Raw genomic sequence first — 18,186 nt, 5'->3', positions numbered from 1 at the left:
TATTATCATTTTCATTTGTATTTCTCTCAAAGGTCAAAGGATTACAGTAAAATCAATAAAACACACGATTATCGCTCTTATTTAAATTAATCTATAAAAACCTCATCCTGACTACATTAAAAAACATGCTGGGTCATCTCTTCCCCCAGAAGTCCTCCCGTCTCTTCTGAGCGCGCTCCAGAACGGCAGACGCCATGGAGCAGGAGGCTCCAGAGCGCCATGACAGCACAGAGACCCTGTCGTCTGGGTAACAGATGCAAAAAGAAAAAAAAAGTCAAATAATTGTCATTTTAATTAGAAGGAGTTTATCTTAAAAGACATTTGGTTCACCTTCGTCTGAGCCACAGCCTCCGCCCGGACACGGACGCTCCCTGAACCTCAACCCCAGCTCACCTAAGAACATGCACAACAACCAGATTCATTGATCAGTCGCTAGCAAAGACACACACACACACACACACACACACACACACACACACACACATGCACATGCACAGATTGCCTCCTGTGGTACACTATCTTTCCCTGTGTTCAGGTCTCAATATGAAATCCGAGCTGTTGAGAAAAATGAAATCTGAAAAGAAAATGAGAAGGAAGTGAGGAGCGGAGGGGAAGGCCAGGCCATCCGCCTGTCTGCAGCAGGAGGAGCTGCTTGTATAATAAGATAAGATAAGATAAGATAACCTTTATTAGTCCCACACGTGGGAAATTTGTTTTGTCACAGCAGGAAGTGGACAGTGCAAAAGTTATGACGCAAAAATTAGAATACAATAAGAATAAATACAGTACACAGCTGTACAGAATAGAATAAAATAATATACTATATACAGTAGAATAAAATAGAATAAAAATATACAATAAGATAAAAATAGAATACGAATGCTATATACAACTGAGTAAAAATACAACGATGCCAGAAAGGATTATTGCACTTAGTGTTATTGCACATGTGTGGATGTGTGTGTTTGTTCAGTTAAAGTCTTTGTTGTGGAGTCTGACAGCAGTGGGGAGGAAAGACCTGCGAAATCTCTCCGTCCCACACCGTGGGTGCCGCAGTCTCCCACTGAAGGAGCTGCTCAGTGCTGTCACAGTCTGCTGCATGGGGTGGGAGATGTTGTCCAACAGGGATGACAGCTTAGCCGCCATTCTCCTGTCACTCACCACCTCCACTGGGTCCAGAGGGCATCCTAGAACAGAGCTGGCCCTTCGGATCACCCTGTTCAGTCTCTTCCTGTCCCCAGCAGAGATGCTGCCGCCCCAGCAGACCACACCATAAAAGATAGCAGAAGCCACCACAGAGTCATAGAAGGTCTTCAGGAGTGGGCCCTCCACCCCAAACGACCTGAGTCTCCGCAGCAGGTACAGCCTGCTCTGCCCTTTCCTGTAGAGGGCGTCTGAGTTATGAGTCCAGTCCAGTCTGTTGTTCAGATGAACACCAAGGTACCTGTAGCTGTCCACAGCCTCAATGTCCATACCCTGGATGTTCAGTGGTTGCAGTGGAGAATGCTTGTGCCTGCGGAAGTCTACCACCAGCTCCTTGGTTTTACTGGCGTTGATCTGGAGGTAGTTCAGCTGGCACCAGTCCACAAAGTCTTGAGTCAGTCCTCTGTACTCCTTGTCGTCCCCATCAGTGATGAGGCCGACTATTGCAGAGTCATCAGAGAACTTCTGCAGGAAGCACTGGGTGGAATTGTGGGAGAAGTCTGCAGTGTAGATGGTGAAGAGGAACGGAGCCAGAACCGTTCCCTGTGGGGCCCCCGTACTGCAGACGACCCTGTCCGACACACAGCCCTGAGTCCTCACATACTGTGGTCGGTCGGTGAGGTAGTCCAGGATCCAGGTAGTGAGGTGATGGTCCACTCCAGAGTTCTCCAGCTTGTCCTTCAGAACCGAGGGAAGAATAGTGTTGAAGGCACTGGAGAAATCAAAGAACATGATTCTCACAGTGCTTCCAGCGGTCTCCAGGTGAGCGAGGGAACGATGTAGGAGGTGAATGACGGCATCATCCGCTCCAATGCCAGGCTGGTAGGCAAACTGAAGTGGGTTCAGTGATGAGCTTGTTAGGCGCCGAAGCTGAGCCAGGACCAACCGCTCCAGGGTCTTCATCAGGTGGGATGTCAGAGCCACCGGCCTGTAGCTGTTGAGGTCCTTGGGGCGTGAAGTCTTTGGCACTGGTACAACACAGGAGGTTTTCCAGAGCTGTGGGACTCTTCCCAACCTCAGGCTCAGGTTGAAGAGGTGCTCCATCACCCCACACAGTTGGTCCGCGCAGGACCTGACGACCCTCGAGCTGATGCCATCTGGGCCCGCTGCCTTCTTGCCATTAATCCTCCTCAGTTCCCTCCTAACCTGGGTGGTTGAGAGAGACAGGCTGGAGCCTTGTGTTGAGTGTGTATTGGATGCTGTTGTTGGGGGTGGGGAGGAGTGAGCAGTGTGAATAGAGGAGGTGTGAAGTGTCTGAGGTGGAACAGCAGCAGTGGGGGTGGGTGAGTCTGCAGCCGATGTTGCAGACTGCCTCATGGCTGAATCAAATCTGTTGAAGAAATGATTCAGTTCATTTGCCCACCTCACATCCCTCCCAGGCAGAGAGTTCTGCTGTTTGTGGCCTGAGATGGTTCTGAGGCCTCTCCAGACTTCACCAACGTTGTTTTGCTGAAGCTGGTTCTCCATCTTCTGCCTGTAGCTGTCCTTCCCATTCCTTATCAGTCCCCTCAACTCTCTCTGCACCCTTTTCAACTCCTCTTTGTCTTTGGATTTGAAGGCCCTCCTCATCTGCTTGAGGACAGCTTTAATTTCTGGGGTAATCCAAGGTTTGTTGTTGGAGAAACACCGTACAGTCCTGGTAGGTACGGTGTTATCCACACAGAAATTAATATAGTCAGTAATGCATGTAGTAAGGACTACATGCATACAAGTAATCAGGACTGAGGAGTAATTCATAAAAGTGTGCCAGTGTTACACCACGCTCTCCACATTAAATGTAACACTTTTCATGTTTACTCAAAAACTGCCAAAGCATGTAGTTCCTCCAACTCCTCTTGAGGCTCCAGCAGTCAGTCAGTCAGTCAACACAGGCTCACATGATAAAAATCTGTTTACAGCAGAAATAAACATGTTCACAGCCTGATACAAACACTGTTTTATCTCTGTAACTATTGTCTTCTTTCATAACAGATCCACAGGAGCTGAACCTTTATTTAGCTTACCCCGGTTGAATTGAAGGCCTACAGTCTGTATTATTATATATATATATATATATATATTTTTTTTTTTTTTAATTATATTATTATTATTATTACTATTATATTGGCCTCTTTGACTGGCATGTATTTTATTGATTGAAAGGTGCTAGCTGTCTGCTAGACTTCACCTCATCTAACTGGAGTCACTGAACTCTACCTCTAGACCATGTTTGTGCTGTTGATGTTTTTTGTATTATTTTTAATACAATTATCTGACCAATAATATGACTGCTGTATTGTAACTGTGCCAAAAGATCGTCCAAGAACTCGGAGCTCCAGTTTTGATGAGTAAGTCTATGCTAACTAGCCAGCATTAATTATTGGCTTAGCACTCCAACCTGTTGCTCAAACACAGTCACTTGCAGCTACAGAGAACAACAACGTGGTAGCCAGAATGCTACATTTAAATCTCCAAAGTGGAGACTCCATCTTTAATTTACAGTCTCTAATGATTAACCTTATGTGTAATTTCATGAAGGAAGACCTGTAATCCCTCACCTCCCTGCTCACTTGGCTATTCAGCTGCTAGTCTATTCTTCTTTTTCCCATACTGCCAAACTTAATGGTGACATCATTGGTTTAGTCTAATCATTGTCTCCCTCACATTCTGTGAGCCAATGAGCCTTCATGCTTTCAATCTCAGCACTCTTCTATCAGTCTGCCTGTCAGACTGAGACCTCCCTCCCCATCTCTTCTTCACCCTGGTCTAACCACTGGAGAGTTTATTACTAAATTCTGTTGTGAGATAAATCAAGTTGAACTCTTCCAAATGATCACTCCTCACTGAACTATGAACAGTTTATGAATCGTATGTATGAAGGTCTGAGGTCTCATCCGCTTGCTGAGGGGATAAGAACATGGCAAGAGGTCTGAAGAAGACGATGATCTCTAATCCTAACACGGTTTTGGAGGCCACTTCCAACCCTTTAACACAACTTGATCCTGATAGGCTGCAGGAATACTAATAGACTGAGTGACCAATCAAAACTTAGAGGCAGTTTATATAAAATGACACCTTATTTAGAGCAATCCTGCCTGCTGATGAGCTTGTACTTTAAATCTGTTCTAACTGCTCAGTAACAGAACTGGTGGCTTTCTCCAGGTCTTTCCACACCACTGCACAGCCCAATCAAGTGCCTTAATTCCAGTTCTGATGCTCACCGTTGTGCTGAAAGTCCGGGTGTCTCAGGGTGCCCTGGAAACCATGCAGCGGGGCCGGGACAAGAGGCGGTGGCGCTGCAGCAGGTGAAAGTGTTTGCTTCATCCTGATTGGTCTAAACGAAGGGCTGGAGGCTGATTTGTGGTCATGGGCTGGGCTATAGGAGACAGCGATATTGTCTGACCACGCTTCCTTACGTTTGGCTGGTGTTTCTGACCCTGCTGCCATGGAAACAGCCGACCCACATCTCTGAACACAGAAAGAATCACATCAGTGTCACAAGCCGATATCATTTAAGTTCAGATGATCTATACTTTCATCACTACCTGATGTTTGAGTGGAGAAGAGCCATCAGTGCTCCTCAGTTTCCCAACCAATATAGCGCCTCCTGCAGGACAATCACAGGCATTAATGTATTTATGTGCTGGCAGTAACATCTGCTCATTTACACCAATTTATTTATGACTCTACCAGCGTGGCTTTGCATGATTCACAGATCACAATAATCCTTCTTTATCTTACACAGGGCCTTAGTGCGGACCCTCAGTTCATTCTCTGTCTGACAAATTCTGTTTTAGCTCCTCTCCCTTTAACACACTCTTCTGATTGGTAAGCCCTTCGTATATAGGCTCTTTGACATCACACAGCCCTAAAAGCAAAAAACTGTGATAAACTGAGCTTCTGGCTCACACTGACTACTTGACTTCATTACCTGAAACATTGGTCATGTTTAATAATAAAATCCATCAGTAGAACAAAAGATAAATGTCAAAGTAAGTAATGGGAATATGCATAAGTCTTTGGGATAAAAGAATGAGAATTACAGCTGACAGATATCAGAGTTTTTTTTTACGTGTTGGTCTTTCCTCATGGATTCCGATGAACTTCAATCCATTCAGAATGTGTAATTTCAGTTTAGTTAATATTCTTCTCCCAGGTCTTGGCAATCGGGAGACAAAACATGACCACTCTGCTTTTCTACAACTGGTAGGGTTGGTGTTGGATTCCTGACGACTTGGACCTCAAACACTTAAAAAGCAAATAAAAAGCTCAGATAGGAGCCAGTGGGTTTAAGATCTGGTAAAAAACCTTTTTAACCTGCATGCAGTTGATGCCAGATTAAATGTGATTAGGTCACAGAACTCGAACTCGACTCGAACCAGCTTAATGTTACAGGTTACACTGCATCTATTTACTTATTAAATATGAAATTTATCTATCTAATGTGAAGGAAAGATGTCTGCATACCAGCAGCAGGGGTGGTCAGGTCGTGATGAGTCCTCTGAACCGGCTTCATTTTTATCTCGGGAGTTGGCAGCCTTCCTTCCTCTCTATGCGCGCGCGCGCACACACACACACACACACACACACAGTTCCTGAGAATGAGCGAGGCTGCTTTGATCTGAGTGTCAAACTTTTGAGTCACTGTTTTCTTCAGCAGAAATGGAGCTGAATCGAGGCCCTTCTGTCTCCTCTCAGACGTCACGTCGGTTTCATGTGAAGTAACCAGCTAATGCTAGCAGACGACTGAACCTTTAAACCAGCTGCAGCAGACCTCATCTAACCTGTGGGTCTGTCCTGGTCTTTATGATTGATGATGTCATTCCTTGGTGCTGCATTTGATTGGCTGTAGTGTGTTCTCATCTACAGAGAGGTGACAGATTGAAGGGAAAAAAAACAGACGAGTATCCAGGATCTCTGACAGTTTATCCTGGTTTTTCCTTTCATTTGTCACCAGCCTCATCAGGCTTATTTCCTTTATTTTTCTGGATAACTCAAACTTCAATCTGACCTTTTAAAATAATTTCTTCTTCTATTTTTTTCTCATTTTTTATCAATAAACTCCTGAGATTATCTGTCAAATCCAGTAGAGACAGTCCCTCCATTACTCCGCTATCCTTTCACAGAGAACAGTGAGAGAAAAGAGAGACTGTAAAGAGGAAACTCACTCATCTGTAGTTTCTTCTTCTTCCTGTTTTTCCTCTTCTTCTTCATCTTCTTTTTCTTCTTCCCCCCAGGCTGTACGGCGTTCAGCAGGAGGTCCCGGTACGGCTTGTTTTTTTATTCGTGTGTCCTTGCTCATTTGCTGTGTTTCTGAGCCTGCGATGGAGGATCTCTTACTGGAGTGACTGAACAGACGACAGAAATCAGCACAGAGCAGCGTTCAGTTCTTTCTTTTACTTCTAACCAGCTGCATCTCTCACCTAGCCAGGTCCAGGGGCTCCACACAGGAAGTGCTGTAGCTGTGGCGGTCAGGTGAGGAGTCGGGGGGAAAGCAAGGGGAGGCAGGGTCATTAGCTGAGACCGTAGTGTCCGTCGGCTCCCACAGAACATTGTGTTCGGATACCAGCTGGCTCAGATGGTCTCTGGAAAAGTTGGTCCCCCAGGCGCGATGACGATACAACAACGCCTTCTGCCTCAACTCCTTCACCTGGAAACAAATAAATGGATCATCCCACCTTCTAAGGAAGAAGTCTTTATTTCCAGACATTTTTTGCTGGCTGTAATAAGCAGCTCATGGAGGTTAAGACTGTAACTGAATTCCCGTAAGAACTTAGTTGGATAGCTGTTTTAAAGCATTATCTAAATGAACTTCAGATAACTGGCCACAGACGCCAGTCGGTCAGAAACTGTATGAGTATCAGAACTGTAAACACTGTGTGCGCGGTGAGTCTGACACCAGCATTATGAAGTTTGCGGATGACAATACAGTCATTGTGCAGAGATGAGGCAAGACTGGAGGCCAGGTGGAAAATAACCTTTCTCTAAGTGCAGATAAGATCAAGGCATGTACATGTGTGATCTCACCTGGTCTTGCAGCATCCAGCAGCTTCTAAAGAAATCACAGCACAGACTTAACTTTGCTGAAGAAATTTGGAATATCGGCCAAAGTCCTTAGCAACGTTTACAGATGTGCAGTCGCTACCTCAGTCACAGTGCAGCTTCAGAACAGGAAGACTTATCTCCTGCAGCTCAGTACATCTCAGGAGCAGCCTTGACGTCACTACAGGACATTTACACCTACAGGATTGTAGGGAGTGTCCATAACATCGCCTACCCAAACTTCTGCCCTTCAGTATATGCTACAGTGGTCTGAAATCAAGGGCAGACTCCTGAATAAGACAATCAGTACTGCCCCTCTCCTACCCTATCACTGCTGTAACTATTATTATCTGCTATTGCACTTTCTCATTTCTACTTCAATCTAGAAGTTTTCAGTAGAAAAATTTACATTATCTAATACTGAAAGCAGAAGATCAGGTGAGGAGCGAGACCAGGAAAATGGTTGTGATTGTTTCACTGGGATTCATCCTCCAGGTTGAGGCTGTCGGTGTGGAACTCTTCTGTAACGTCCTGAGAGGTCAGACACTCAGAGGAAACGACCAAACTGTGGTGCACTTTTCTTCCCATGACTTCATCCACTTTCAAAAATCAAAATAAAGATGATATAATCCAGACATGAATGGTAAATGGGCTGGTACTTACATAGTTCACCAGTGTGTGAATGTGAGAGTGAATGAATAGTGGAATTGTAAAGCGCTTTGAGGGTCTCGAAAAGCACTATATAAATGCAATCCATTATTAATATTATTATTATAGTGCCTTTCAACTCAATGCTCCGTGCTCAAAGCACTTTCTACCACAGATTATTTTTAGAGCCTAACTCCTGCGATAAACGAGGGACCACTGTATTAATATAGAGATCCTCCAGATTTAAACTGTATTACCCTTCCAGGACCTGAAGCTCAGGAAAGCACTCCACCAACAGCCAAATCCATCTGTTCTCTGATTGGATTGTTAAGTTTGTGATTGACATGACATTGACCAATCAGCTGAAAGGAAGAAAAATTGGGTCAAAATTTGTGCTTGCAAGTTGAAAGTCACACACAGCCAGGGAACTTGAGCGCAGAGTTTTACACATAGTATTTTGCTTTGTATCTGTAAGCAGACCTTAACGAGAAAAAAAATTGCAACTTGTGTAAATATTTTTTACAAACAAGTACAAAATATTTATGACCACAATTTGAGCCCATATTTCTATGCCACTGAAAAGTAAAAAACACCAGAGTGGAGTGGTTTCAACTTAACTTCCACACACATAGGTCACCGCCAACCTATCTAGGGTTAGGGTTCACTTCCAGCCATTTCTGCAAGGCTTTGAACACGCATATGGAAACGCTTTAAGCAGAAAACGTTAAAGTTGAAATAAATGTTAATATCTAGTTTTTAAAAATGTGCTAATTTAGCATGCAGCTAAAACAAAACTTAACTGTAACACTTGACAGGTTCCTGGTGACCTCAAGGATGTTAACTGGGTTAATTAATTTAACAAGATTAATTTGATGAACTTTTAACATTGCTGCCATTGTACATTGTTTTCTTTACTCTGAAGTTTGCATAGGAATGCTATGAAACCCCCTTATGGTCACAGAGGGGGATTTCTTTTTTCTGGATAATTTCTCTGTTTACTTGAAGTAAAGTTTCCATTGTCTGTGACCACATAAAAAGGCTGAGATACAGCATTGTGTGTTTAGCAGAAAACTGCAGCTGTTTGTGACCACAGCGCGTAGTTACTGTCTCAGCTGTGACTGTCAGGTAGTCAGGTAGTCTTCACTGACTGTAACGGTGTTTGGTGTTAATATCCTAACTGGAACACATCAGTTAAAGTCTTAGTGGAAGCTTCTGTATCCCTGAACTCCTGTGGTGTAGTGCTGACACACCACAGCTATCAAACAAGAACCACAGCTTTAAACAGCACGGACAGATACTTCCGTGACAGCATACAATCGACCACAAATGATCTTTAAGTCTGAGCAGTAACCGTAAGCAGCCAAAGCCTCGGCAGCTTTATCCTGCCTTCTAAAAAAGGCAATAAGCAAGAAATGCATCATGTCACATCATCAGTCCTTTCTATAGCATCTGCACAGTGGGATAAAGGCAGGGATAAAGCAAAAGGTTTTGAAGACGGATGCAAAAATTATGTCAAAAATATTCCCTGTTAGGAAAGAACTTTCTAATTGTCACTCTAAAGGAGCTCCAACAAAAGCAGCAGCTACAACAATATTTCTTAATACACTTTATACATTTACATTAAGACTGGCTGAAGATAATTTCAGTCCAGCAGTTACTCACCAGACTGCCTTTAGAGCGTCAGGGTTGCCTGAGGCAGCTTCCTAATGATTTAGCACCTCCTGACTTTTCTTATTGATGTCAAATACACTGTTATCAAGGTGTGTATACACAGGACGAGGTTAAAGCAACAAGACTGACCAGGAACCACTGGATCCCAAACAAATTCAACAACGTATAGAAATAACCATTAGTGACTTTGGTACCTCTCAAAGAGTCTTGAACTATTATACCTAAAGCTTGACAGTGTTACATTCTGAAGAGTTTTTTTCATGTAAAGGATCCTAAGACCATCCCCCTCTGCTGTCTTTGACTACCAACAACATTAGACCCTCAAAAAATTCTACAGTTTGCAATCTGAGTACAAAGAGGAGCTCAAACTACATAGGGTCATGCCATGCCTGAGTCCCTTTCATTCACTGCTAAACTTTACAGAGGCACATGTTCAGTGTGGTGTCCTCTTTTGTTGGCTCATACTGCATCCACTGATCCTGAGACCCTCCACATCTTTTGAGCCTTTTTAGAGACATGAAATCTGATAAATCTGCACTTCAGCTTCAGCTGATTGTTTCATATGTGCTCTGAGAGGTATAATAAAAACTCAGAAAACTCTGTCAGCAGTCCAAACATTTCCAGATCTGTATGTGCTCCAATGAACCCTTCTGTCCTAAAAGTTATACAAAGATGACAAATTTAAATACTTGCATGTTGACTATATTGTGCAGCCTGACAGATTCGACAGTGAATGCTGCAGTCCAATCATGCCCAAGTTACTTGGAACGCAGCAACATGATGAGGCAACAAGAGCATGTGTGAATAATCGGAATAGAGTGGATCAAAAGACAACACAAATTCGTAGAAAGTGTGTTGGTTGGTGCACGTGATTGGCACATTAGCAAATTAATGAGTAAGCAGGAGGGAAGTGCTGAACAACAAGTTTCCTGCAGATTTATGGGAAATGATTTAAAGGTTTGCGCAACCAAATGTGCATTTGCTCAAAAGTTCTTCCGCCTTTCTCAGATCATGCTGGGATCAAAAGTTAACAATGAAGCTGCTAATAAAGATGCTGATCTGCTCTGATTGTGTAATGTGTCACAGTAGATTCTTGTAAAAAGTCACCCAACCCTGACCCCAGCCCAACCCTGGATAACCCTGACCCTATTCTGAAACCTCAGAATGTTTCCAGTCTGAACCTAACCGAGCAACCCAGCACCAGTAAGCCTGACGCTGCACCTCTCTCTGACAACTGTCGCCCTGATGAATTCACAGCTTGTGACGCCAGCCGACAACTTCCCTGCACACACTGGAAGTTTTTGAAGGCCACCGCAGGCTTGGAAAGCTTAACCAGATGGTTACACCTCCCACAGATTCACTGATCTTATTTTCACTGAGCAGCTGTTTCTGTGTGAAAGAATCTGCAGCACAGGTAGCTTTAATCTTCTACTGACTTTATTAGACAAAACCCTCAAAAATATACTCCTGAATGCTACTTCACAAAGTTTCCTGTGAAGAGTGGAGGTCTGGTTTTAAGAGGGCGGAAATTCACAATCAAACCACATTAAAAGACTTTTGTAAATGCTTGCTGTTTACAGCCAGTTATGCAATACATATGTTAAAGAAAGGGACAGAAATATGTGCCCGACGCTGTAAGATCGGTGTACATTTTGACCTTGAAGCACCTCTGTAGTCGTGCGTGGGTTATTTCCATTTATAAATGGAACTGGTCTGACCCACTTTAGATCAAACTAGGCTGCATGCTGCCCACGAGCAAAGATCAGTCTGATGCCCCTGGAATCAAATATAAAGTCAATTCCGGTTGTTTTGGTCTTTTTAAGTGTCAGACAAACTTCTGACTGACAACTAGTTAGCCAGCAAGTGTGCAGAAAAGATGGTGATGGTGAAAACGCTTTATCACTGGACTCCACACCCATCCTTCAAACAGTTAGGCCTTTGTGCAGCGTGTTTTTGTAGATACTTGCCTGCAGAAAGGCCTTTTCTCCAGAAACCCACTTGCGCTGTGTAAGCTGAATGCTGATTGGTTGAGGAGTAGGAAAAGCCAAAATAGCTACCGCAAGGTTGAAGAGGAACAGGAGAAGCTCGAATGAAACGTCAAAGATTTAAAAAGACGGCATGAGACATAGAGACAGCGGTTGCAGTGGACACGTTCACTTTCACTTCAGATCTTTAAAGAACTTCACTCTTCTCTGTAGCTGATGGACCAGCAACACCCAAAGCTGGAGCGGCCCAAAAGCCAGCTGCACCACAGACTCTGGGCACTGCCTCCATCAGGCAGCAGATGCTCTCTGCAGGGGAAGCAGGAGCTCACTATAAGAGCAGCAAAGCAGCAGCATGGATGGAGCTGCAGGAACAGCTTCAGGAAATATTCAGTTGAAACAGGAGAGTTTAAAGTGTTTCATGTTGCTGTGACAACGCTTTCCATCCATCTGGTAGGAGCATACCTGTGTGTGTGTGTGTGTGTGTGTGTATGACTAAGTCTGACATGTTTCCCTGAAATGAAGCTCTGTGGTTTCACTGCTGACACTAGCACTCTGGTTTTCTATCAGCAACATACAAACACACACACACACACACACACACACACACACACACGCACGCACACAGAAACACAAAACAGGAAAACACACACTCTGTTCAGGCAGCATTGAGGGTGATCAGTGATCAATGCTGATGACTGGGGCTTACAGTTAAACATGGTTAAATACTGTTTGAAACACTGAATGTTAAACACGTTATTTTAAATCCTCCGGTGTGTTTGTCCGCTGCTGGATGGTGGAAAATGTCAAATTCAGAGTGAGGGGAAGCTGTGTAACAGTGCAGAGCAAGCACCCAATCTGACCCTGACTCAGGAAATCAGTTAACAGGTTGTGTGAAAGATAAGGAGACAGAGATGAATGGGAACGGTTTCAGGCATCTCCAGACACTTTCAGACCTGTCACATGAGCTCTCCTCAGTGCAGAGAACAAGGCACCGTTGGAGGCCCGACAAGCTTTGGTGTTCTCTGTGAAGGAAGGTTGAGCTGCACTGTGAGCAGAGGGCCCACTGTTAGAGGATGGGCACTGTGATTGGGTCATTTTGTAGGCTTTATTTCTGTAAATTTGTGGTTTTGTCAGTTTTGGTCCTCCATATAACCAGGTAAGAAACAAACTTTGAACCTCTCTCTTCTGTGCTCTGCTATGACCTCTGGTCAGTGTCTGATAGCGTCTCCACCTGCATAACTATACATAAATTAATATGTGTGAAACAGGCTGAGCACTGTGAACGGCTTCGCCGGATCCTGACCTGTTGGGCAGCGCTGTCCATGGCTCCGCCTCCCTCTGGGATCCTGCAGAGGGGAGAACGAAAGCTCGACTCATACTCTGTTAACATCCTGCCAGACACAAACAAACGATTTAATGAATTAGTTTATGAGCACAAAAAATGAGCAACACACACACACACACCTGTATCCTCTCCGCACTTGGCGCGGAGGGGGCATATCTCTCTGAAGAGCATCCCGCTGGAGGCGGGGCTTCTTCTGTGACTCCTCCTTCCTCCTCCTGGTGGTCTGTAGGTTGAAACAGAACAGATGTGTGTGTGCAGCTCATCAGCAGCTGTGGCTGTTTGCTTAAAGAGGTGTTACACTTAAACCTACACCATCACTGATTAATGGCTTTAAAGATGAGTAATGGTATAAATGCCTCTGGGAACAAAGGCTTTAAAAAATATGAAAATAGAGTACACAGTCAAAATGCTCTGCTTGGTCCCTTCCTCAACTCAACCTCTGCTTTCTGCTTATTTACAGTGACTTTCTTAGTCTGACATACATCCATTACAAAGTGCCATTATACTCAAATCTTAAAAAAAAATCACATTTACAGGTCTTTGTGCTTGAGTCACACGCAGAAATCATAAAATTTCACAGAGCCGACCTCACTGAATGCATTCAGGGTTGTTTTAACTGACCTGGAGTCTGCTCTGCATGACCACTCCTGCTCATTTATGGCCCGAGACTTCCTGGAAACTGACACTCACAGGTCTCATTTCTCCTGCTTCTGTTCTGAAAGCAGAGCTTTTAACTGTGACACACTGGTAATGGAGTCTTATCTGCCTATCTGACACTCTTCTTCACCTCGCCAGCAACTCTGTCTGTCATACTCCTCATCTCTTCTCTCTCTCCTAGTCTCCTGCACAAAACCAATAAAATCTAACCCAGTCAGCCCTGGAGGTTGACGCTTGGCGGGACACAAAGAAGAATCGTCTTGCCTGCAGAACAGCAAATGAATGTGGGGCAAAGTCTTCCTACTGCAGAATTACATATAAACTCAAAGATATAAGACAGAAAAAAAAGACATGAACTGGTTTGGTTTCCAAAAACACTCGAGGATCCAAACACACCATTAACCAAAGTATAAAGTGCAGAAATCAGCATCAGGATGCCTCGAGCTGAGCCTCTACCTTTCACACTGCCTGTGCCAAGCAGAGGTTTAGGTTGTTGACCTTCAGGCAGAGGACCATCAGGTTGGTGTGTGACCTTCAAAATACTATGTGACTTTTCAGGGCATAGTTCACTACACTAAGTAGGTCTTCACATCTGCACACATCTGTACCTTGTATGTTTGGAAGAGCGGGACTCTCTGACCCTCCAGGTGTTTCCGAAGCCGGGGGCCAGCAGGTGGCGCCAGACCCTGGAAGCTGCACTGATACTCTGTTTTCATGGAGACAGGGTTTATCTTGAAGGGCGGGACAGACCGGCTGCTGGAGTGCAGCACCTAGAGAGCAGAAGTGATAATCAATCAATGAAAAGATCCACAGCATCCACAGGTGTGATCATCTCGTTTCCACCTTTCACTCTGCGCCCCTGTATCTGTGTTTAAAGCTCGGTGCTGACCCCTGCTGTGCACAGCAGTACACAGTGTGCTATCAAACCACCCAGAAACTCTGAGTAAGCAGTGGCATATTCATCAAAGGGTAAAATCTGTGACAACCACATATGATTACCACAGTAAAAAACTATACAAAACAGTTGATTTACACAGTATCAGCACTTTGTGGCATTCATGTGCGACTGATCTGATCAGAAAATGTTACAGAAATGAATGTTTGTGACTTAATTTTATTTCAGTTCCGGTTGTGAAATAAAAAACTTTACGAATAGAAATTCATTTCATTTCTTTGATGTGAATATTTTACTTTTATGAATGCTTCCATTTATTTAGATACTGTTTCAAATGACTCACTAAAACTGTACGTTTATCATTAAATGCACCACAAAGAAACAAGCATAATTCCTAATATTATCTATTAACTTTTTTACTCTTTTTCTTTAATTTTTCTATTTATTTTATTTCTGTGTTTTATTTACAGTTGTACACAGATGATAAACTTTTGCAACTTTTAAAAATAAGATGCTTTCATAAATTTAACGACTAATAAAAACAAGACAAAAAATGCAGCATGTTAGAAACTCTACAAAATGACTCTGATTGGCTGAGACTAGTGATGTGTCCTGTGTGTCGAAGCTTCGAATCGTGCGTCGGGTAATCGCGGGGGCGTTTTTCTGAAGCGCGTATCGAGGCTTGCTTTGATTACGTATGCAGTGACGTTCGAGGCCTCGCGGGCAGTCCGTACCACGTGACTGATTCAGGGACTGGTTCATCGGTTCGCGCCAGATTCGAAATAACATGGGCAGGAAAACAGCTGATTCCCCATCACACCATGTTGTGGAATTGGATTACGTACGTGCTACATAGTTACTTGTGCATTTCTTCTTCGATGGAACCAGCAAGGAAGAGATGTTTTTTTATTTTATTTTGTCTCTCCTAATAAAGTATGCACACAGTAATAAATATCACAAATGATAAACACCAAAATATAAATAAACAACACTACACATCCTATAATCTGATTTCTGTCTTTTAGTTTATTAAAAAGTGAAGCACCAAACACTAGTTTGTGTCATTATCCAGATGTACATAAGGTTTATACATCATTATAATCAAAGAGCCCGCTTCACTTGAATTGTCCACTTGATGGCGCAGTAGAGCAAATGAATCATCACAATGCTTCGAACCATGAGTCGACCAATTGGATGGAAAGCTTCAGTTCATCATGAGGCTTCATCTCACCATCACTAGCTGAGACTTTTATGAAACTCACTGTCTTTGAAATTATGATCTCGAACTAATTTACTGGAAATATATTTACAGTTTTTATTTTTCTTGCACTCGGCAGTTTTTATTGATCGGAGTGTGCTGGACACAAGGCCCCTCAGGGTAACTTCCAGGTCACACCTGAGGAGCACCGCATGTTTGGTTTATGAGCCGTCGGTGGGCCTGCTCTGCAGCAGCACACCTGGATCTGTGGGAGCTCAAACCTAGGTGTGCATCTGGTCTCACCTGCTCTGCAGTCAGTATGGGCGAAGCAGCAGCGGCTGTTGGCTTCTTCCATCCAAATTGTCTGTGATACTCTGAGTGTTTCCCTCCTGACCTTTGACCTCCTGATCTCAGCCCCACCTTTTGTCTCAGCGCATAATCAATCTACAGGACAAGAACATGACATGCTGTTGGATAGTCTTCAAAGAAACAATGAGGATTTGTCAGTTTTTGCAGACTTCACCTCAGCCCCTGATGGCGCTGGCTGCCCGTTAGCTGCTGTTGTCACAGACTGGCTGGGCTGTGGTTGGCTGTCAGGCTGCAGGGGACGGGGCTTCACTGAGGAGAAAAAGAACATGAAACTGCGTGTTGAACATTCAGAACATTAAAGGTCTGTCGGTCATCTGGAGCTGGTTTAGTTTCTCTTTGCTTTATGATATTTGAATCAGTCATCACGTAGCTGCTGCTCCATGTATTTACTCACCAGGTTTTCCATCAGCTGCCGGTTCCTCAGCAGGTCGTGGTCCGGCTGGAGTTTCCGGCTCTGTGGGGGATCCGGGATTTGCTGTTGGTGGATTGGGCTCTGGGGAGGGCATCCTCCTGTGGGCTGAGTGGCTCCTAAAACCTGGCAGTTTGAGAATCATCAAAATTTCCGGCTCGTTCTTTCACTGATAAGACAAACACGATCAAATGAAACATCCTGGAGAGTCTGACCTTTTAGTTAAAGCTGTTTTAGCAAAATGAACTAAACTTCAGGCTTAATCTGTAGTCAGAGAACAGTGTGAACGACTTCTGCTTTCCTCCTGCTGTTCAAATTGGCCTCTTTGTGGAGGCTGTTAGAAAGAGCAATGAAGGTAAACAGGACTTTGTGACTGAATGCAGTCATCCTTGAACTCCAGTGTGACGCTCACATTAAAGACACGTGTGCCACAGCTGGATGTCAAAGCTGGATCTGCAGCCTCTTCTACTTCATATACACCTTCATTATGCAGCAGCAGCATGAGGTTCCTACCAGCAGAGGGCGCTGCTCTGTGAGCCAGAGAGTGCTGCTGCTCATCACCTGGAGGATGGAGCAGAGAGGTGGAGGACTGAGCTGGGCCTAGAGGCCTCCTCAGGCGCTGAAGACCCGGCTCCCTGCTGACACCTGACAGACGAACATCTCATGTGGTCAACCACTTCATGTCAGAGCTCAGGTGCAGCTTGTGTTTGTTTTATTGTGGTGGTTTCGTGTTTCTTACCCATCTCATCGGAGCGAAGACCAGCCAACGGCATGCAGCGCTGAGGAGACGCATTTCTGGAGCGGGAAACACCAAAGCTCTTCTGATACTCAGTCTGACTCTACAACAAAGACACAGAGGTGCAAAGGCTCACAGGATGGAAACAGGTACAAGGTATGATTGAAAAAACTGCTGATCAATTAATCATCAATAGATTAATTATTTTTTAATATAAATATTGGAACTTGTTGCTGTGCAGGTAGATTTAAGGTCCTTACATCCACCGGTTAGTTTCAAAATAAAACTCCGCAGTTTATAACAGTTCAGCGCCAGTTCTTCACGTCTTTATCTGAAAAATCATCTTTCAAAATAAAAGCAGTAATATGGTGCACTCTTAAGCGAAACAGCTTCAGGTCGACGTGTTTTCGGTGTTGCAGTGAGGTGTATATTGTGTTGAATGATTTGGATGGTCTGACTTCATCGGATTAAATCCAGATTAATCCCTCCTCTGCTATCACATGCAGACTGAGGGTCAGGATAACTCATTGTGCAGCATCTGCTGCTAATGCTAACACCTGTTGCGTTGTTTACCTTGAATCGGACGGTCATGGCGCGCTTGCTGCTCTCCAGACACCGCGAGAAGTCACCCCTCTGTCATCACGCGACAGGTTAACTCGTTAACTAGTCGGTTAATGTGCTATAACTAGCTAACTAGCCTGACCAACATGCTGCTAACGACCGGCTCCGCTTCTCTCTTCGGACTAAATCACGGAAACAAGCTACCCCGGTTGCCATGGCAGCTTAGTGTCGTGCGCAGGCGCGTCCACAGCGGGGCGGCGTAGGACGGTGCGTCACTGGACCGACATATTGCTCCGGGATATCTTATGAAGGCAGAGGTCCAAACAGGGTAAAACCACCATTAAAGCACTTGGATGTGTTACAAATGCTACAGCGCTGTCTACGAAACCGGACGTTTACTTAAATAAAAAATGTTTTAACTTATTATATAATTATGTATAATAATATATTGCCTAATATTTATTTTACAATCCTGCAGCTTGTAAACA

General features: G+C 44.1%; 1 protein-coding gene across 3 annotated transcripts; it reads right to left on the bottom strand.

Annotated features, from left to right (window-relative positions):
• On the bottom strand, positions 1-17,928 carry saxo6 (stabilizer of axonemal microtubules 6). Of its 3 annotated transcripts, none has more exons than XM_026146580.2 (16): positions 17,711-17,928; positions 17,141-17,240; positions 16,915-17,046; positions 16,387-16,527; positions 16,147-16,241; positions 15,927-16,067; positions 14,139-14,300; positions 12,993-13,096; positions 12,832-12,919; positions 6,606-6,832; positions 6,351-6,530; positions 5,650-5,732; positions 4,728-4,789; positions 4,404-4,650; positions 331-393; positions 1-243 (listed from the first exon to the last, which is right to left on the bottom strand). In XM_026146580.2, exons 1-16 carry the CDS (start codon positions 17,726-17,728, stop codon positions 134-136), a joined length of 1,953 nt encoding a protein of 650 aa, XP_026002365.1. In that variant the 5' UTR covers positions 17,729-17,928; the 3' UTR covers positions 1-133. The 3 variants fall into 3 exon arrangements, with proteins under 3 accessions (XP_026002365.1, XP_026002366.1, XP_080148049.1); XM_026146581.2 differs by having other exon boundaries at positions 12,832-12,874; XM_080291923.1 differs by lacking the exon at positions 17,711-17,928 and adding an exon at positions 17,398-17,421.
• Positions 17,929-18,186: the final 258 nt, after the last annotated feature.

This window comes from Astatotilapia calliptera, chromosome 17 (assembly GCF_964374335.1).
Source record: "Astatotilapia calliptera chromosome 17, fAstCal68.1, whole genome shotgun sequence".
Taxonomy (NCBI): Eukaryota; Metazoa; Chordata; class Actinopteri; order Cichliformes; family Cichlidae; genus Astatotilapia; species Astatotilapia calliptera.
The sequence above is the reverse complement of the archived record's forward strand: the minus strand, read 5'-3'. Positions and strand labels throughout refer to the sequence as shown.